We start from the raw sequence: 22,906 nt of genomic DNA on the forward strand, positions 1-22,906 counted from the left end.
CAAGCGAGACCTTTGCTTTAAGATTTCTTGCTAGCACAGAAGTGGACAATGATTGGCTGTGGAAGAGTTTGTGGACAGACAAAGCTGACTTCCATCTGACAGGATATGACAATACACAGGATTGTCAAATATGGGAACAGAAAATCAACCAGTACCACTTCATCCTGGAAAGGTCACTGCATGGTGTGGATTTACGTCATCATTTATCATAGGGCCATTTTTTTTCTTGTCCTGTTACCTGTACCGTCACTGGTGAGCACTGAGTGTCTTTTGCGCAACCACATCATTCCAGCTCTCCAACAGCATGGATGTGTGAGTGGGATCATTTTTATGCAAGATGGTGCGCCTCCACACATTGAAAATCCAGTTAAGCACCTGCTGAAGCACCATTTCAGAAACGCTAGAATTATCAGCCGCCATTTCCCTACAGCCTGGACGTCTCGATCACCTGATCTTAATCCGCATGACTTCTGGCTATGTGGGTACCTGGAAGATGATGTGTTCAGTGTTCCAATTGCAAACTTAGCTGCATTGAATGCACGCATTGTGCAACACATTCTGAACGTGACCCTGGAAACACTTTGATCAGCTGTGGAACATGCTGTTTCTCGATTTCAACTTGTTGCAGAAAATGGCGAAAAGCATTTTAACATGTTATGCGCTAGTCACACAGATATTAATAATCCAATTTTATTTTGATTTATGCTTTTTATGCCGTTTTTTGCCTCAGGACAGTTAAAAACTGATGTGATTGATGCTTTTTATTTGGTTTTTGGCCTCAGGACACTTAAAACCCAATTTTTCCCATCCAATATTATTTTGCTGTGGTGGAAAGGCTTATATGTAACTAACAGTATCACACCTGTACACCCTTGCACACTGAGTAGTACAGTTTGTTCAATGTCAAACAAACACCTCAGGAATTGTTGTATGATTCATTTGTCATTTGTAGTCAACCACTATTAAATTATGATGCTTACAGCACCATCTATTGCTACATTTTGTAACTATTTATTTTTCTTCTGTCATACGATTTCCCCCTTCTCTGATAATATTCCGTTGCAATTTGACGTCGTTCTGCCCAATGGTTTTATTTCTATAGTGGTTTGAAAATTTAACTATAATTATAATCACCCTGTATATCAGCACAGTGGTAGGAAATATACAGCAGCTATTAAATACAACTTTAGAAGAAGCTTGTTTGATACTAATTTGTCTGTATCAGATTTAGCTCTTAAGTAAAATAGTTGTGTCAACTTAACGATAGTTCATTATTAATGTCATTTATTACCACTGCTTCTCTTTGTTAATAAATAATTTTACTCATTCCACATTTCTGAAAAAGCTCTTTAATGACGAGGCCTTCAGGACATGTGATATAAATGAACAGACCAAACAATGGTCAGGGTGTTAACATAGAAGCCGTAATAACAGTAACAGTTGGAACACATTACCTGATCTAAGTACTTTGGAAGTAACTCAGCTATGAGTTGCGAAGACCGAACAGCCACTTCTGATGGTTTCAGCACAACACAGTTACCTGCAGCTATAGCACCAGCCATTGGCAACAGAGATAACTGCAGTGGATAATTCCATGCACCAATAATTAAGACTACACCATAAGGCTCCTTAAAAATTAATACGTCATCCATTAAATTGACAAATCCTTTAGCTGGCTGTCAACAAAAGAAAATAAATTTCCAATAAGTTCTTTAGGAATTCTTCACCACATATTTGCTTCACAAAAATATCATCATGGTTATCTTGTTTTAAAATGGTTAAGTGATTCATAACAGTATACCTTATCAGGCTTCATCCATTCTTCCAAATTCATCAATGTATTTGTTAGGTCATATTTTAGAAACTCTACTTCTGTGACAAGGGCCTCTTGTTTGCACTGAAAAATAATGAAAATAAGATTGTATTAATAGTAACACCAATGTACTAGCCAGAAATAGCTTCACATATTACTACATCCAGTGACCTGAACACCCAACTAAGATTCAAGAAATCACTTGATTAATTGTAGCTGAACAGGAGAAATGGTTTTAAAATGAAAAAACTGAGACAAATAACCAAAAATAAAGTTGACAAATTAATTCTCTCTTTCTGTCATATTTAAATGGTAATATTTATTTGCTGCTTGCTTTACGTACGCATTAATCTAATACAGCATTCCGAAATTAGGAGTAACTTTAAACAAAATCACACCAATGTAAAAGTTAGTATCAGTTACAATGACAATAAATTTCAGGATATGTTACTCACTTTTCGGAGATCTGATGCTAAAGCTGCAATCATTGCACCTTCATTCTCTTCATACATTTTGTACAATTGTTTCAACTGCTTTTCACGAAATGCTGCTGGTTTTGTTTGGCCGCTATTAAAGGCATCTCGAGCCCGTTGCACAATCTGCACCAGGAAATAATGAAACATTAATCTATTTCTCAAAGCACTAAATAACCTAATTTAGTGATAGACCTAATTTAGTGATAGACCATAGAAATAAGACAGTGAACCATTCCAAAAATTAATACATAAATTTGTCAGATTATTTCCATTACACAGCACTGGTTTGAAAATGGCAAAGACAATGTCTGACTTTTCTATTTAATATAATACAATTCCTTAGAGTGTAATGATCTTTCACTGCCACCACCAGCAATAATGTGGATTAAGCAGTAGTAGCAGTCATGGTGGTGGTGCAAGGTACTTGTCAGTTCCTTTTAAAATGGTGTAATTGCTACAATGGAAGGTAAACAAAAAATTAAAGCCATGTTCGTCTAATGATGACTTAACAGTGCTCTTTATTGTGGACACTATACTGTTAAAACAATAAAAACCTGGGGGAGTGGGATGGGAAGGGGAGGGACCGGATGGGTGGAGATTGTGGTACAGGCACATGACTGCAGGAGGGGAGGGAGGGAAGGGAAGGGAAAAGGAGATTACATCATTGAATACATTTATACACTGTGGTAATTCTGAACTGATATGGGTAAGTTACACATTTAGGTTTAACTTTAACAACACTGCAGACACTGGCAGCATTCCAAGTTAAAACCTGACGCATTACATTATTGTTCAAAACAGTATTAAAAATCTGTATGACAAACAATATATTTTAGGTACGAAGAACTTTTGTATCACCTTCATTTGGATAGGCTGATACCTTCTGTCTCCATGCTGGAATTAACCACACAGGTTCCTCATTACAACATATACACAGGGTGAGTCACTAACTATTGCCACCAAGAATAACTCTGAAAGTATGATAGGAGCTGAAACGTTTGTGGGACAAAAGTTGCATGGGATAACGGGAGCCATAATGTGACGTCGGTTTTTTGTTGCTAGGTGGCGTCACTTCAGAAACACGAAGGAAAACTTTGCTTTTTAAATGGGATACTATAGTTTAGTATTTTCTGATAGCGGCTATAGAGACTAATCCAGTGATGTGTAACAGTAAGGTCTTTGAAGGTCAACAAGGTGGCATGAACAGCCATTTACTGAAGGTGTCTGAAGTGATGACCATTGGTATCAATATAGTGCTGTAATCATCTTATCATGGATTGAGTGGTATTCCTTATCACATTGGCACTTATCGAAGCACATGCTCTGACAATAAGATACTGCACTGAAAGACCTGAGTCAAAACAAGGCCCCAGGAGTAGACAACATTCCATTAGAACTACTGATGGCCTGGGAGAGCCAGTCCTGACAAAACTCTACCATCTGGTGAGCAAGATGTATGAGACAGACGAAATACCCTCAGACTTCAAGAAGAATATAATAATTCCAATCCCAAAGAAAGCAGGTGTTGACAGATGTGAAAATTACCGAACTATCAGTTTAATAAGTCACAGCTACAAAATACTAACGCGAATTCTTTACAGACGAATGGAAAAACTGGTAGAAGCGGACCTCGGGGAAGATCAGTTTGGATTCCGTAGAAATGTTGGAACACGTGAGGCAATACTAACCTTACGACTTATCTTAGAATAAGGCTTAAGAAAAGGCAAACCTACGTTTCTAGCATTTGTAGACTTAGAGAAAGCTTTTGACAATGTTAACTGGAATACTCTCTTTCAAATTCTGAAGGTGGCAGGGGTAAAATACAGGGAGCGAAAGGCTATTTACAATTTGTACAGAAACCAGATGGCAGTTATACGAGTCGAGGGGCATGAAAGGGAAGCAGTGGTTGGGAAAGGAGTGAGACAGGGTTGTAGCCTCTCCCCGATGTTATTCAATCTGTATATTGAGCAAGCAGTAAAGGAAACAAAAGAAAAATTTGGAGTAGGTATTAAAATTCATGGAGAAGAAGTAAAAACTTTGAGGTTCGCCGATGACATTGTAATTCTGTCAGAGACAGCAAAGGACTTGGAAGAGCAGTTGAACAGAATGGACATTGTCTTGAAAGGAGGGTATAATATGAACATCAACAAAAGCAAAACAAGGATAATGGAATGTAGTTGAATTAAGTCGGGTGATGCTGAGGAAATTAGATTAGGAAATGAGACACTTAAAGTAGTAAAGGAGTTTTGCTATTTAGGGAGTAAAATAACTGATGATGGTCGAAGTAGAGAGGATATAAAATGTAGACTGGCAATGGCAAGGAAAGCGTTTCTGAAGAAGAGAAATTTGTTAACATTGAGTATAGATTTAAGTGTCAGGAAGTCGTTTCTGAAAGTATTTGTATGGAGTGTAGCCATGTATGGATGTGAAACATGGACGATAACTAGTTTGGATGAGAAGAGAATAGAAGCTTTCGAAATGTGGTGCTACAGAAGAATGCTGAAGATAAGGTGGGTAGATCACGTAACTAATGAGGAGGTATTGAATAGGATTGAGGAGAAGAGAAGTTTGTGGCACAACTTGACTAGAAGAAGAGATCGGTTGGTAGGACATGTTTTGAGGCATCAAGGGATCACAAATTTAGCATTGGAGGGCAGCGTGGAGGGTAAAAATCGTAGAGGGAGACCAAGAGATGAATACACTAAGCAGATTCAGAAGGATGTAGGTTGCAGTAGGTACTGGGAGATGAAGAAGCTTGCACAGGATAGAGTAGCATGGAGAGCTGCATCAAACCAGTCTCAGGACTGAAGACCACAACAACAACAACAACAATCACTTCATGAAATACACATTGTCCACAAGCATCTCTTCCTGATGTAAAAGCAAGTCAAAACTGTGTACCATACTGGAACTCATACCCAGATCTCTGCCCTTCACAAGCAGTACACTGACTGTTACCCCAACCGAGCACAGCTCATAAAAAAGATTCAGAGTTTAAAATTGCCACTGCATATCTTCCAACATCCAGGAATCTATCCTACTAAGCTGCTGGACTAGCTACAATACAGCTGCCTGCCTGGTTTAACCGCAGCAAGTTGACACTTTGTATCAGTCTAATCCCTCTCTGATTGCCAAATTCAGAGCACAATGCTCCCTGAACTGGGGGCACCCACACCCTAGCACACAGTTTTACCTTGTCACAGATGGTTAATACACCTACTTTTCTGAAGAGTATAAAATGCCATCTTACCAGTTTGATCATTAGCATGCATGATTGCACTGTAAGTAAATACAGCTATACAGAATCACTGAATTGTCCAAAACAGCCTGACATCAGTTTATAATCACACAAACTTAGCAATCCTTGTCAAAAGAGCACAAAATTTCATTTATGAAGGACCATAACTTCTGGATATGAAAGTTTCATTTTCCAAAGTTAGTGTACATCTTACGTGCTTATATTTAGCAGTTAAGAATAGTGAGAATAGCCTTATAGTTTATACATTCTGTAAAAATTCATTTTTAACAACTGTTGTTTGTGTATATGAATACTTACTTTAAAATGGCCTAAACATTTTCTTCTAGAAGCTTTAAAAAGAAATTTTAAAAAAAAAGGTGGGAAGATGTCAATTTACAGTGACATTTAGCCTATATCTGAAAGCTGCAGTGCAGTGCATCATATCCTACTATCATTTCCTTCAGACTGAAGGTGATGATGATATTTTACAAGTGCAATACTAGAAAGAAAAATGTACTATCTCATCACCAGGTGAACTTAACTAACTTATACCATTCTTGAACATACCGTTTATCACTGACGTGATTTAGGACTAGGCACATAACAATTCTGGGGCTGAGTGTTACCTGCCCGAAATCAGTAAAGTTGTTACCCAAGTGTAAAGGTATATTATCATTCAGTACATTATCTATTACATGTTTCTATAGGGGGCAGTTGAATGAAAGTAAGAGATGGAAAAAAGTAAGCAAGACGTTTATTATTTCACAATCAGTTTCCATAACAGTTAATACATTCACCCACTGTGACACAAAACAGTTAATGCCTCCATGGAAAAATGTTTACCAGTGCCTACGCAACCATGCTTGTATAAATGGGTGCACTTCTTCATCCAAAGCATAAATATGGCCACAAATGTCTTTTTTCAGGACTCCAAAAATATGGAAATCACATGGAGTATGATCAAGACTGTAAGGGCTTCCCACTGAAACTTCTGCAGTACAGTCTAAACAACTTTAGCAACATGTGGCTGTCAATTTTTTTTGGACGAAGAGATGCACATCGGAGTACAATCATGATTCCATAGGCAACCACAAACATGAAGGCATTGGCATCTTCTCTCACAGTGGGGTAAATGTGTTACAGTGGTTACTTTTGAAATAAACAGTTTAATTAATTTTTTCCATCCACCTAATTTTCATTTAAGTGTCCCCCAATTTTTTTTTTAAAAGTATCTTTCCTACAAAAAGATAACACCAGAAAGTAGTAACTACTTAGGGGGCTACACATTATTTAGCAGCCCAACTAAATGCCCAGACCTCTAAGTAAGGGTCTAGTCTTGCAAACTACCCTTCACTGATTTATATCTCATATGAATGAATGAACATTGGGCAGAAATGCAATTCTGATACATATTTCTCTTTGACAATGGATAAAATATGTGAATCTAAAATAATAGTAAGCACTTTGCCAGACTATCAAGATACTTCTTCAATTGAAAAATCTGACAGTTCATCCTTCCCTAATTACACAGTGAAATTGTGGAAACATTACATATAAATTACACTTACATTGGAATAGGCCATGCTTGAATCTTTCCCGTTCGCCACCGGACCTGTAAATACGAAAAAGCATCTTAATTTGCGAAAGAACATCACTCCTCTCTGCATTTTTGAGACACGCTGTCCCCAAAATATAAACATTTTGAAGTTACTCTCTCCTCCCTTATTCAGAATTATTGGTATGCAACATTCGCGTTGTATTTCATATTATGATTATAGACTGGTGCAGACAGTAACGCAGCTTCAGTTAAATAACGACCGACTACAGTAAACGAACCGAATGAACATCGCAATTTTTTCAGATGATACCTACTTCCCGTCCCATGTAAACAATCATTTATTTACAACGACGAAACCACACGTATGTGGGCGTGTTCAACATCTAAAAGACAGCACGCTAGAACTTCAACAGTCCTAAACCTGTCAAGGCACCTATCAACTCATACCATTTCACTTCAACAATGCACGTAAATAACGTCAAAAATTGAAGACATTTACCCATTTCCGATTTATGTTGTGCAGTAAATGAAACTTAGTTCTGAGTATAGCTTTCCATCAACTAGTAGCCACCAACATGATTTTTAAACAGGACACAAATTCACTAGATGTCAAATATCCCGCATAACCTCATACATGCACATACACCTCGCCTCAGTCAATCGCCATCTCCACTCAGCCTTCGCAGTGAATGCCTCTAAAAAGGCGTAGATCACGTGACTGCTGGAAAACTGGTTTGTTACTGCTATTGAGGCCCTTTCAAGCGACAGAAGCTGCGGTAGTAATGTGTGGCCGTAATTTTAGTAAGCTGTGTGATACTGAGTTAACCAAACTTCAAAAACAATGTTCTGAGATTATTAAACGATAAGTTTCTTATATGCTCTAAGATACTGGTTTATTGTGCTTTGTATTTTTAAGGAATAAAAGAGCGGTGATCCATAAATCGCGCCAATCTTTACTTTTTATCCTGATACGAATATCTGGAGAAACGATGGATTACAATGTCCCTATATTCAAATTATAGCGCAAGCTGCTATTAAAACTATCTCCCGCGTAGCTTACGGGCCAACTATAAGCGTAATGTACATATTTCACTCGGTACAGAGTGTGGTGAACCACTGCTTACGGAAGGTACCGGTAACTTTCGTGTTTTGTCAACGGTAACGTGCTGCGATAGAGCGGAAAAAGGGATATTCTTTCGTTCGCCGCCTAATTAATTCTGTCTCTGGGACACTCGCATAGATCGCTTACTGCCCGGCGCTTCTATTTTTGGAAACAACGAAGAAAGATTCAAATAATTATTCAGGATTTCTCTACCGGTTAGTCAAAGGTAAGCTCCAAGCTACAGGTAATGTAGACATGTGTGTGCTTCTGTCTTATTCACCAAATTACTCAGCATTTAGATATGAGATGTAAAAATAGCAACGTTCTAACAGATATTACTGCCGTAACGGAAAAACATTCTCCCCCCCCCCCCCTGTCTGGAACCGCGAGACCGCTACGGTCGCAGGTTCGAATCCTGCCTCGGGCATGGATGTGTGTGATGTCCTTAGGTTAGTTAGGTTTAACTAGTTCTAAGTTCTAGGGGACTAATGACCTCAGCAGTTGAGTCCCATAGTGCTCAGAGCCATTTGAGCCATCTTCCCCCCCTCCCCTCTCCCCACACACACAAATATCACAAAGGTCAGCATTGTGCATACTATGTAACAAAGAAGTATATAAAACACAGATATTTCTGTTGTCGGCTTGTGATACGCCGTGAGAAGCGACATCATGATAAACTGTTTTCATTTAATGGTGACATTCCACGACAGCTTTTAGTTATTACCATACCATGGTTTTTCTTCCTCTTCCTCCTCAACACAACCAACATCGTTGTCACTAAGAAAGTGAGGGGGGGAAGGGAGTCTATAGTTCTCGTTAGCGTATATGTCATTGCAGAGACGAAACGCTACTTCAGGCGAATAAGGATGGCGCAGGAAATGATCTCGTGACATGTCAGGAAGCATTCGATTCATGAGTCAAGAGTCTTAATATGCATTACCTCGTTCTTCAGGTGGTGAACGGTAGAAAGCAGAGAACTGTAACCCTATGACGAAATTTTGTTCCACAGAGTAAGTAATTTTGGAAAGTGCGGGTGTGCTGTAAATGTGTAAACATCCACCGAGTTGATTTTCACCAATGCGGTACTATATGTGGACTGGTTGCTTTATTAAGTACACAGTTGTCGGTAAGCAAAGTTGCTTAAGTGGAGAGTTACTTGATTTTTCATTGCAACCTACTCCTTAATAAAGATAAACGTTCTGCCTCGCACAGGGAATTTACCAGGAGATTCAAATTACCGACACGCGATATGTGGCGCTGGAGCGGGTCGATCAATTCGTTAGTTCACTTTAATGGGTGGCACACGCTGTGCCTGCACACTTTCTGGCGCAGTAGCTCCATGCGGCTTTTCATTCGTATACTCCTTTTATAGGTTCGGACTTCTATGTTGAAGAGGTAAAAATACATTGCAGTCGGTCCGTGCACAGTACCAATATATTCTCAAAAGCCGTGCCAAAAATGCGACGTTTCCGGTGGTCATATCTCGAGCCTAGCTACCATTTGTATACCTATCGGAAGACCGGCCTTACTGTAGCTATCCTGCAGAACAGATTCAAAATGTAAATGTTACACACATCCTCCACCCCAGGCAATTGAGTAAACCCCTCGGTTGTTTTGCATTAGGTGTGGTCTAGGGTTGACCTTAGGCGGCTCATAAAGTACCATTTGTTCAAGGACGGTGCCTGAGAAAACCCCGAAAAACCATGATTTTTTGGTATGAAAAGTGCTAGTTGTGGGGATGACTACGTCTGTAATTTTTATTCATGACAGATGGTTTATACCACATGTTCTTAATTTGATGATCTCGAGAAATCTTAACTTTATTTCGATGTCATGATCCGTTATTGAGATACAGAGGTTATAGTTACCGCACTTAAGCAGGTAAAATATTCACATAATATCCGTTGTGAGTGTTAAAGGTAGTTTTAACTGACCTAGTGAACACATGACAAAATAAACAGTCAAAACTTTACTGACCTATATAACTCGTTTTATACAGGGTGAAAAGTATTTAAACCGACTAACTCTGGGAGGTTGTAGGGGACATCAGAACAAATATTTTTCCCTAATGTCATTGTTTTCTATGAGGAGTATTTAAACCGGTAGACGAAGATTTCTCTGGCGGCAAATTAATTAAACCAATAAACACTTTTACATTTTTTTTATGACCAAGAGACAATACATTAACACGATCCAATTTCAATTACAGTAGACTTTCAAAAATTCCTCCATTGACACGTAAACAAAGGTTACACCGTCGGATCATGTTCTATCTGACACGGACAAAAACCCCAGGAGTATCCTGAATTGTTCCTGCTGCTGCTCTATCCGAGCAACCAGATCCTCTTCTGCTGCAACAGGAGTTGAGTAAACAAGGTTGCGCATCTCTCCCCACACAAAAAAGTTCAGAGGGGACGTATCCGGGGATCGAGCAGGCCATGGTACAGGACCACCTCTGCCAATCCACGTTTCTGGAAACCGATGGTCCAGGAATCGACGCACACGACGACTGAAATGTGCCGGCGCCACGTCATGTTGGAACCACATGCCTTGTCTTGTAGGGAGCGGGACGTCTTCCAGCAATTCTGGCAATGCTCTGGCGGGAAAATTGTAATAGTGCCTGCCATTTAATAGCCTAGGTAGCAGATACGGTCCAATTAAACAGTCCCCAACAACACCGACCCACACATTAACGAAGAACCGCACTTGATGAGCACTAGTACCTGTGGCATGTGGGTTATCCTCACTCCAAACATGCGAATTGTGCATGTTGAAGACTCCATCACGCCCGAACGTTGCTTCATCGGTAAACAACACAGAGGATGGAAATGTAGGATGCATTTCACATTGTTCCAGGTATCACTACGAAAACTGTGCTCTGGGTGGATAATCAACGAGCTCCAGGTTGTGGACACACTGAAAGTGAAATGGACGTAACAACTGCTCTCGAAGGACCGTTCTCACATTCGTCTGATTCGTCCCCATGTTATGTGCAATTGCACGAGTGCTGATTGAAGGATCCCACTCCACTTGATGCAAGACAGCTTCCTCAAATTGCAGCGTTCTTGCCGTGCGACAGCGTCCCTGTCCAGGTAATCTGCTAAATGACCCGGTCTCACGCAGACGTTGGTAGACAGTAGCAAAGCTCGTACAATGCGGAATACGGCGGTTAGAATATTGTTGTTGATAAACCCGCTATGCACCTCGTCCGTTGTGATGCGCTACGTAGTACGCACCAACCATATCAGTGTACTCACTCCAGGTGTATCGCTCCATTAGTAAACAGAGACAATGCACTACTACACTAGTCGACAGCAGTTGCCTACAGCTGAAGAACGTAATACGGCCTCCACCGGTTCAAATAATCCTCATAGGAAAAAATGACATTAGGGGTAAATATTTGTTTTGATGTCCCCTACAACCTCCCAGAGTTTGTCGGTTTAAATGTTTTTCACCCTGTATAAGAAGCACGCTCTACTGCAGTAGGGTAAAGAAAGAAACTAGCGAAAAATTCTCCTGTCGGAGCACAGAAAAGGCGAGTGTGTTCCTCTTTTAAAGACTCTGACAGTGTAGTGGCGAAACTAGCTGCCTCAATCCTCATTTCGTCTTCCGCGTTTCCCATGGAAAAATATCCGCACTTTCCTGTTCTGAAAGAGAGTAGCCGAGCGGCAGTGACGGTGCAACAGAGAGGAGACAGTGCCACGGGAAAGAGAGCTCGATGGAGATAGAATCAGTGGGAGCAAAGGAGTAAGGAGGAAGAGATAATGAAAAATACAGGTGAGTGGAGACCATAGGGAGCGGCGTTTGCAAGCCACAGACTTGCGAACTTTAACACGTAGATAAAGGAGAGGGCTCATTTTGGCCGAAATTTTAAACACGTGGATGTAGAGAAAAAAAGGAAGGTTGGCCGTCCAGTATTTTTCAGTTGCCGAGGTGTGGTGGGGAAAATGGCAGTCTGAAAGAAGACGGTTATACAGAGAGGAAACAGTGGCACTGGGGCGCACACTGTAACTCAATGGCAGAAAAACGAGACGCTGGGAAAAAGACATATACACTGAAGAGCCAAGGAAACTGGTACACCTGCCTAATATCGCATAGGACCCCCGCGTACACGCAGAAGTGCCGCTACAGACGTGGCATTGACTCGACTAATGTGTGAAGTAGCGTTGGAGGGATCTGACATAAAAAATCCTGAAGGGCCGTCTATAAACCCGTAGGAGTACTTGGGGGTGGCGATCTCTCCTGAATAGCACGTTGCAAGGTATCCCAGATATACTCAATAATGTTCATGTCTGGGGAGTTTGGTGGGCAGCGCAAGTGTTTAAACTCAGAATGTTTCTGGACGTGTGGGGTGTCGCATTGTCCTGCTGAAATTGCCCAAGTCCGTCGGAATGCACAATGGACATGAATGGATGCACGCGATCAGACAGGATGCTTATGTGCGTATCACCTGTCAGTCGTATCTAGACGTTAAAGTCGTCCCATATCACTCAAAACTGCACACGCTCGACACCTTCACAGAGCATCCACCAGCTTGAACCGTCCTCTAGCGACATACAGGGACTATGGATTCATGACGTTGTCTTCATACCCGTACACGTCCATCCGCTCGATACAATTTGAAACGAGACTCGTCCAACCAGGTAACATGTTTCCAGTCATCTACAGTCCAGTGTCGGTGTTGATGGGTCCAGGCGAAGAGTAAAGCTTTGTGTCGTGCATCAAGGGTACACGAGGCTCCGAAAGCCCATATCGATGATGTTTAGTTGAATGGTTCGAGCGCTGACTCTTGTTCATGACCCAGTATTAAAACCTGCAGCAATTTGCGGAATGGTTGCACGTCTGTCACTTTGAAAGATTCTCTTGAGTCGTCGTTGGTCCCGTTCTTGCAGCATCTTTTTCCAGCCGCAGCGATGTCGGAAATTTGATGTTGTACTGGATTCCTGATATTCACTTTACAATCGTGAAATGGTCGTAGGGGAAATCCCCGCTTCATCGCTACCTCGGAGATGCTGTGTCCCATCGCTCGTGCGCCGACTATAACACCACGTTCAAACGCCCTTAAATCTTGATAACCTGCCATTGTAGCAGCAGTAAGCGATGTAACAACTGCGACAGACACTTGTCTTATAGCCGGCCGGGGTAGCCGAGCGGTTCTAGGCACTACAGTCTGGAACCGCGCGACCGCTACGGTCGCAGGTTCGAATCCTGCCTCGGGCATTGATGTGTGTGATGTTCTTAGGTTAGTTAGGTTTAAGTAGTTCTAAGTTCTAGGGGACTGATGACCTCCGATGTTAAGACCCATAGTGCTCAGAGCCATTTGAAGTTGTCATATACAGCGCCATGTACTGCCTGTTTACATATTTCGGTATTTGAATACGCATGCCTATACCAGTTTCTTTGACGCTTCAGTGTATTTGACAGTGGCACTAGCAGTGAGATACTGAGTATGAAGGCTTGACTACAAAGAGAGTCCGGGTAAATGATTTAGAATGTTCTATGTTAAAAGATCCCGAATACGTTCATGTGCCAAAATTTTTTGTGAGGAAGGCGGAATGAGGATTGTGGCAACATGTTCGCCACTTTTCCGTCAGAATCTTTTAAAGAGGAACTCATCTGCCTTTTTTGTAATCCGACAGGAGCATTTTTCCGCTGGTTAATAATTATGAACGCACGATTGTCTCCGGCACCTGTAAAGTAATGAGAAACTTTCATCTAAGTCTGTAAGCAACAGCATACACAGGCGAAGCTAAAAGGCTTAACATAAAAATTGTCGTTGCCATCTACACTAATGCCGATTAGATCTCATATTAATACAGAACCAAAACAAACTTGAAGTAATGACAGGGGTAAAAATAAGAGCGAAGTAGAACGGGCTGACCGTTTTCGAGAATCAGAATCGCATTTTAGATTTTTATGGCGTCATCCATGCTAATATTATAAATGTTGAAGTACACTGCTGGCCATTAAAATTGCTACACCAAGAAGAAATGCAGATGATAAACCGGTATTCATTGCACAAATATATTATACTAGAACTGACATGTGATTACATTTTCACGCAATTTGGGTGCATAGATCCTGAGAAATCAGTACCCAGAACAACCACTTCTGGCCATAATAACGGCCTTGATACGCCTGGGCATTGAGTCGAACAGAGCTTGTATGGCGTGTACAGGTACCACCGCTCATGCAGTTTCAACACGATACCACAGTTCATCAACAGTAGTGACTGGCGTATTTTGACGAGCCAGTTGCTCGGCCACCATTGACCAGACGTTTTTAATTGTTGAGAGATCTGGAGAATGTGCTGGCCAGGGCAGCAGTAAACATTTTCTGTATCCAGAATTACCCGTACAGGACCTGCAACATGCGGACGTGCATTATCCTGCTGAAATGTAGGGTTTCGCAGGGATCGAATGAAGGGTAGAGCCACGGGTCGTCACACCTCTGAAATGTAACGTCCACTGTTCAAAGTGCCGTCAATGTGAACAAGAGGTGACCGAGACGTGTAACCAATGGCACCACATACCATCACGCAGGGTGATACGCCAGTATGGCGATGACGAATACACGCTTCCCATGTGCGTTCACCGCGATGTCGCCAAACACGGATGCGACCATCGTGATGCTGTAAACAGAACCTGGATTCATCCGAAAAAATTACGTTTTGCCATTCGTGCACCCAGGTTCGCCGTTGAGTACATCATCGCAGGCGCTCCTGTCTGTGTTGCACCGTCAAGGGTAACCGCAGCCATGGTCTCCGAGCTGATAGTCCACGCTGCTGCAAACGCCGTCGAACTGTTCGTGGAGATGGTTGTTGTCTTGCAAACGTCCCCATCTGTTGAAGGGATCGAGACGTGGCTGCACGATCCGTTTCAGCCATGCGGGTAAGATGCCTGTCATCTCGACTGCTAGTGGTACGAGGCCGTTGGGATCCAGCACGGCGTTCCGTATTACCCTCCTGGACCCACCGATTCCATATTCTGCTAACAGTCATTCGATCTCGACCAACGCGAGTAGCAATGTCGCAATACGATAAACCGCAATCGCGACAGGCTTCAATCCGACCTTTATCAAAGTCGGAAACATGATGGTACGCATTTCTCCTCCTTACACGAGGCATCACAACAACGTTTCACCAGGCAACGGCGGTCAACTGCTGTTTGTATATGAGAAATCGGTTGGAAGCTTTCCTGATGTCAGCACGTTGTAGGTGTCGCCACCGGCGCCAACCTTGTGTGAATGCTCTGAAAAGCTAATCATTTACATATCACAGCATCTGCTTACTGTCGGTAAAATTTCGCGTCTGTAGCACGTCATCTTCGTGGTGTAGCAATTTTAATAGCCAGTAGCGTAACTCTGCCTGTTACGCTGTCACGACTAAACTGTTTAACTGATTTTGATGAAATTTGGTATGTGATAGCTTGAATCGAGAGGAAGAACTTGGGCTACTTCAAAAAACACAAAAATCGACACCTGAAAAGCGAGGTAGCGAACGGAACATTTGTTTTTATGTTGGCAAACACAATCAATTACGAAAAATTATTAAATTTATTGTTTAATGAACGCATTGCATAATGCACAGTGGCTTCAATAACTAGATGCCGCATCTCCTGCCCACACCCTTCCCCATGCACGCTTGGAAGAGACGCTGTGCGTACCGAGGGGTATTGGGGCGTATTGGGGCATTTGGGTGCGTGGGGGGGCGGGAGGGGGGGAGGGGGTTTGAAGGAGGGGTAGGAGGCCGCACACCACTTACTCGAACAGATGCACACATGAGGGCAGCTAACATTATTGCATGTACAAGTATCAGGAAATTTGTGCTGCACCGAACTACAAAATATTTAGTTTCTTTCTTCGTTAGTTAAAAGGTATTTCACAACTTTAGATTGTAGTGCCCAAATTGATTCCTTGAAACAGGCGTCCATTTTTAGTAGATAACAGGTATTTTTTAATTTTCGATTTTGTATTTAATTTAGTTATAATAATATAATTACAAATAACATCCCTGTGTAGAAGCACATTCATTACGTACCTATACACTGGTGCTATGTACACCTATAACTTTAAAGTGACGATCTGTCAAAAGCCTGAATAATCACCTTTTGCAGCATTTACTGCTGCGATACGACCAGAAAGAGTTTCAGTGAGTTTCTGGAAAGTACTGACAGTGCTGTGGCTAGTCGCGCTAGGTCTCTCAGCTGGGGGTATAATATTTCTGGCTTTGCAGCCACCATATTCAGGCATAAGAAGCTCTTCTTAGAGCAGTTGAGAAGATAGCAGTGGTAAGGTGACTTAATGTGGTTTGAGGTACGATGACAGGTGGTTTGCTCAGTACGGGTATCTTGAGAAAGACCGCCTAAATTGTGATCCTGCGCGATTGGCTACTGCGTTCGGAAGTTGCGCACCAAAATGATAATCTTGTGTTATTAATATTAGACAAACTAAACAGCATATCTACTTGCATTTCAAATTAAAGTACCTCTCAATAGCGTGCTATCATTCCATTATTTCACAAGTATTAATATACAGCAGAAAAATAAACAACTGCTAAACGAAAAGGCAGACGAAGCACTTCGGAGATCTTCGGATCGCTCCTAACTTTGGATGACGGATGAAGTGGTTCGGCTGTAACGTCATAGCTGGTTCGGCAGTGACGGAGGACGGACGTGTTGCCTGTCGCGGTCGGGTTAGGTAAGACTTTATTAGCAATGTATGGTTATTTGGACATGTAGTCGAGAACAATGTGATAGTAATTACTGAAATACACAGTTCATTAATTTATTGAAGAATAGAAATTACTTGTGACTCTAATGTTTAATGTAATTGTGAAGTTTCTCGTGTTCTGCTAATAAAAAGCGAGTGGCATCCTGTAGAAATAAACTGATTGGAAATTTAATTATTTATAAAATAACAGTTTCTCGCTAAGTTTCTTAGAGCCTCACGATAATGATTCATGGCCTACGTGCTGTTTTCTGCGCAGTGGGCAACAACTATAGAAGACTGTATGTTGGTAAACATATAATAGAACTTAAGCATTCCACTCAGGGTGATGGAAGCAAATAGGCTCCTCGCGTGTACTACAATCTTAGTACAAATGAGAGCAGTGACACGTCATCTGTGATAACACAGAGGAGGTATGAAAAAGGGAAATTTTCGAGGGAAGGGGTTTATCATACACACGTATATACAGAGTGACACTTATTGAACTATATGAAATAAAATCGACATAACTTCTGAACGGTTTGCGTTGGGTCGTTCAAACAGCACGGTTGACCGCGGGGCATGATGGGAATTAGTACGCGCACGCGCACGCGTTGTCGGCCATTTGTACGTGAAAACGTCACGGTACAGCGCATTTGAGGGACTGAAAATGTGCATTTCGCTATCGAAAAGTTTCTTCACCCTCAACGGGTGACTGTGATGTGCAACGTCCAGTCACAGAATAATCGGTGCGATAATCCTTGATGGCACGTTAACTGCCGAACGGTACTTGAAGATTTTGGAAGATGATTTCATCCCCATTATCCGAAGTGACACTGATTCGGCAAGAAGTGGTTCATGCAAGACAGAGCCGACCCCATCGAAGTAGGAGAGTGATGTTCTGGAGGAGCACTCTGGGGACCGCATTCTGGCTCTGGGGTACCCAGAGGCTGCTGGCGTGGTCCTCGATTGGCCACCATATTCTCCAGATCTGACCATACGCGACTCCTTTTTCTGGGACTATCTTGAAGACAAGCTGTACAGCAACAGCCCCAAAACCATTGCTGACCTGAAAATAGCCATTCAGGAGGTCATTGACAGCATCAATGTTCTGTGGCTCATGCAGAATTTCGCTATTCATCTGCGCCACATCATCGCCAATGACGGCACGCATATAGAACACGTCATAACCTAAATCTGAGTATATGTAGTGATGTTTGTTTGTTGAATAAATAGTGCGCACGCCATAGTTTGTAACTAATTTACGTTTTTTTTCATATAGTTCAGTAGTTGTCATCCTCTCTCTCTCTCTCTCTCTCTCTCTCTCTCTCTCTCTCTCTCTCTCTCCCCTCCCTCCCCCCCTCCCTTTTTGTACTTGCTGCACATGGCATCCTTGAAGGCGAAGTGCTTTGAAACTATGAGGCTAAATTTTATTAGTGAGAACGGTGAACTGTAACCGATCAGCGAACTGTCTTAGAACTGTGATACGTGTGAACTGTGAAGGACCAGAGAACTGTATGAAAGCTGTGATAAGTAGTCTGTGAACTACACTTGAACCGTTTTTGAACTTTAGTTGAATTATATATATCTGATGCCGCAAAATCAAATTTTCCGATTACAATGAAAGTAGTATCGGTAACTAAGGAATAGGAAGTGCGGAAATGCAACGAGAATAAAAGTAAACGTTGTGTGCAGGGTCCATGGGATTACGTTATTAATCATCACTTCAAGATTTTTCATGCTATGAGATGGAACAGCGTGCAGAGCAGCGCGAGACAGCCACAGACAACAAGTGCGGTGGTAGCAAGCAACGGCCGGCGCAGTTAGCAGTACAGTGAGCATTAGGTGTACTGGCTTCAGCACACCACAAGAGCATAGTTGCAGCCAGCAGTGCAGCCCACAGCCACGAGAATCAGCGGCAGTACCTCGAGGAAGAAATGTAGTGTTAAGTGTAGCGCTTACTTATGTAGCAGGCTAAGATTTGAAATTTGAACATTAGTATTAATAACATGTCTGGGGTAAAGAAAGTAAGCGGTACAGCATCAGCTGACACATTACCAACTCAGGATGATTATCAGGATATAAGATCTACACTAAAATAAATTTTGCAAGAACAATTAAGTAAAGCACTAAAATAGGGAGGAGTTAAGTAAAAAATAGATATGCGGTTAAAAGAAAGTAAGGAGGAATTAAGTAATAAAATAGATAAGGGGTTAGAAGAAGCTAAGGTAGGAATAGCTCAAATTATCGCTAAATTCGATGCTTTGGAACAAAAGGATACAAATCTTGAAGTTAAAAACTGAGGGATGTAGCAAGAAAATACATTATGAAATAAAAGAATTGGTAAAGAAGAAATCTGTAAATTAGAAATAATCAAAAGGTTAACACTGAAATCGAAACGTTAAATAAGGATTTGCAGCATCCAAGTGGGATAACACAAACAATAATGAAGGACATAAGTAATGCAAGACAAAAGCAAAGTAAAGTTATCAAGACTAATTTATAGACTATCAAATATGACCAAGAAATATTTCGTTGTTACAATTCATATGTAGAATCATCTTGTAAAGGCAACACAAGTGCGATTCAGGACAATGACAAAATAGAAAATGAAGTTAAACAAAAAGTAGAAATTTGGTGTGAACAAGAAAGAAGGAAAGGTGTTGTTCACGTAAGTGATGTACAAATCACGCCAATGCATATACATTCCATTATTTCTCTAGTAAGAGAAATATACACTTCATTAGGCATTTTGGTGGCATCATTCCTGAAAACATGACAAAACAACATAAACTCAAAATCATGGGCAATATGTTAGAAGCAGAAGTAAAATAATGGGGGAACAGGGGTCAGTAACACATGTAAAACATATAAAGAATTTTTTCAAGCATTCTTGAATCAAGACTGGTCTTGCAACACACAAAACAGAGCGAGAGGTGAAGTAATTGTGGACAGAAGGCTTGATGGTGAAAAAGTCATTACACAACAAATGGATGACAGTAAGGAACTAGAAGGTCCCATACCGGAGTTCAAAGGTGTCAGGATATCAACAAACATAGACTTGGTAGCCAGCTTCTGTTAGGGCTCGCTAGCAATAAATGTTCAAAGGCATACTGCTTTCGTGTAGGGGAGACAAAGTTATCAGTTCAGTTCTAAGAAGTGTCATATGGGGGGGGGGGGGGGTTAGATTACGTAGTTGAATTTGAGAAAGTTGTGAATGAAGTGCCTCATTCTACCATAGAAATATAGTCACAAAAATTATTATATCAAGTGTCAATCAGTGATATGAAAAAAAAATATTATGATTAATAACCTCAGTGGGCAATAGCGTTCTGTGTATTGCTAGGTAATTGACGATTACCGAGTGCCCGAGTTAACCGACAGCATACTTCATTTTCATTTTCTACTGTTAGTTCCTCCCCTTCTTTCATTCAGAACTATAACTGTCTTCTGCAACATTCCTCTCTATCAAGGTTAAGACGAAAAAATTTTCTTACACTAAATTTGACAACAAAGAAACAGGCCCTGACACAAAGTAACCCAGCAAATAAACATCTGCATAGCACGGGTGTAAAACAGAAATCTGATGGAATACAAGCGGACAGGCTAGAATATAGGAAGTTTAGGATTACAGATACACCAGCAAGAGAACACAATATACAGTTACAAGAAACCAGTACTAGTTTTACGCACGTAACAAAAACAAGTCATACAGTATGTAGTGGAACAATTTTTAAATATTTATAACAACTATATACATACCTTTACGTCTGAAAATATTTTAAGAATATGATAACAAGACGAGGGCTATTACATATAACACAGATGAAATAACGCCTACAAATAAGCTCAAGGCTGCAGAAGAAGACACAACGACGCTAAACCACATAAGTGAATACGACTATGTGCAATAGAAAGAAATTCAGGTGGCAAAAATAATGGAAGAACTTAAATGTTGTCCTGAGATGATGTACAAGTTGAGTCAAAATAGTCATATCGTTACTCTTTAGTGTGAATTGAAACGGTGAAGTGGTTTCCGCTGTAAAGAGTTAGGATACAGTGATAGGCTAGGAATAGTCCTGCCAAAGAGGTTTATAGTAAATGGAGAGTTATGGTTATTAGGCGACAGAAAAGTCTGCCAATTATTTATGAAGAGAGAAAAAGAGGCAAATGGAAGGTAATAGATTAGGCGACAGAAAAGTCGGTAAATTGTGTACACACACACACACAGAGAGAGAGAGAGAGAGAGAGAAAGGTGAAGTATTGTTATTAGGCGACAGGAAAGTCAGCCAATGATTTTTGAAGAGTGAGGGAGGAAAGGCAAAGAGCGACATGTAAGTCGGCCATTAAGTAGTGCTTATGGGCGAAGTGGTTTCCGCTATTTTATGAAGTACACGGGAATAGACATATTGTCGACATACGACACAACCCTGACATGGAAATCTCACGAAAGACATAGACGTAGTAAATAAGGTTTAAATACAAGGCCACGTAATATGAAGAATAGAAAGTAATGCCACATACTAGTTCTAAATATGAAAGGAAGGTAGAATAAAGATCTAGTTAAGAATCAGGTAATTGGCCCCAATATCTTAAAAACTCACATAATGCTTTTACGTGTAAGTCAGTAGAAAATACACAATCATTGCATGAGTTCCACTAGTATGGTTTGTAGTAACAATAACACTCAAATATAAAAGGAATAATACCTCACACTGTGGAATGAAGCACGATTCTAAAACGTTCTCTCTGTGCACTGTGAATCGCAGTTGTAAGCCTCCATAGGTAAGCAGGTGACGCCGGTTAGCGGCGTGACTCATTAGCGAAGCAGTTTAGCGGTAACATAGGCTACGAGCAAACACAGAGCTCTTAAAAGATTGCTGAGTGCAATGCTCCAGCTGTATCTAGCTGCAGCTGTGACCAAAACAAAAACATTGATGAATCACTGTTGTAGTACGACGTAAACACTGGTTTTGTTTATAAAGCCGGCCAGGGTGGCCGAGCGGTTCTAGGCGCTACAGTCTGGAACCGCGCGACCGCAACGGTCGCAGGTTCGAATCCTGCCTCGGGCATGGATGTGTGTGATGTCCTTAGGTTAGTTAAGTTTAAGTAGTTCTAAGTTCTAGGGGACTGATGACCTCAGATGTTAAGCCCCATAGTGCTGAGAGCCATTTGAACCATTTTTTTATTAACACCCAAAATCATAACAAAACATTACGTATCACGTATTTATATCGTTCTAGTGCGTGGAAACATTTATTTAAAATTTGTTTAAAATGATTAGGGAACTAATTTAAGGCATTTTGTATTGTTTCGCGGAATTGTACTGGAGCTGTATGCTGAGGCTGGAGATGGGAGAATGGACAGAAAGTTGCTGAACTCAACACCACTTTGGAAAGTCTGGCGTTTCATAACGCGAGATCACATCATGGACAACAGAATCATTAGTATGGGTTGGTGTTGCGGGCTGACTGCGCATGTTCTGGTAAAAAGTGTGGGTTTATGTTCTTCCGTCTCCACGTGTTTGTGAAATGTATAGGTGTCGTGTTTATTTTTATTTGTAACCACGAGAAGTGGACGTCTTTTGACGAATTCATATAAATATGTGCAGAACGGCATGGTGCCGACATAATAATGAGGACAAGTGTTAAAATAAATTTCATCGAACTGAAAGGATGGCAATGCGCCGATAATAATGGTGTAGCAGTTGGTCTGTTTAAAGAACGGCAACGTGCCAAAAGTGAATAACCACGTAAATTCTTCACGAGGAATATTTTGTTGAATTTAATGGCCGACAATGCGCCGATAGTAGCTTAACAGGAATATAAAATAGTGTGAATGAAACTTGCCTAGGGAACAGTGGACTGCTACGGAGTATTAACAGCAAAAATGGTAGACTGTAAGTTAACAAAAAGCCTGTCAACACCATAAAGGTGCTGAATAACGCTACTTTAAACATATTTGCCATTAAAAGAGTAATATAATGTCCAGACAGTTTTACTAAAGATTAATT

General features: G+C 41.0%; 1 protein-coding gene across 5 annotated transcripts in view; it reads right to left on the minus strand.

The window, feature by feature from the left end:
- LOC126263158 (aldehyde dehydrogenase, dimeric NADP-preferring-like) overlaps positions 1-22,906 on the minus strand; it is a 298,799-nt gene that overhangs the window by 61,847 nt on the left and 214,046 nt on the right. For 4 of the 5 annotated variants that reach the window (XM_049960194.1, XM_049960193.1, XM_049960196.1 and 1 more), the window contains exons 2-5: positions 7,096-7,139; positions 2,269-2,412; positions 1,802-1,897; positions 1,455-1,676 (exon numbers count right to left, since the gene is read on the minus strand). In XM_049960194.1, coding sequence (XP_049816151.1) covers positions 1,455-1,676; positions 1,802-1,897; positions 2,269-2,412; positions 7,096-7,139 — 506 coding nt within the window. Of the gene's footprint in view, positions 1-1,454; positions 1,677-1,801; positions 1,898-2,268; positions 2,413-7,095; positions 7,140-7,584; positions 7,770-22,906 lie in introns of those variants that run through there. The other variant, XM_049960197.1, reaches the window with a different exon arrangement.

Source organism: Schistocerca nitens, chromosome 6, assembly GCF_023898315.1.
Source record: "Schistocerca nitens isolate TAMUIC-IGC-003100 chromosome 6, iqSchNite1.1, whole genome shotgun sequence".
NCBI classification, from domain to species: Eukaryota; Metazoa; Arthropoda; class Insecta; order Orthoptera; family Acrididae; genus Schistocerca; species Schistocerca nitens.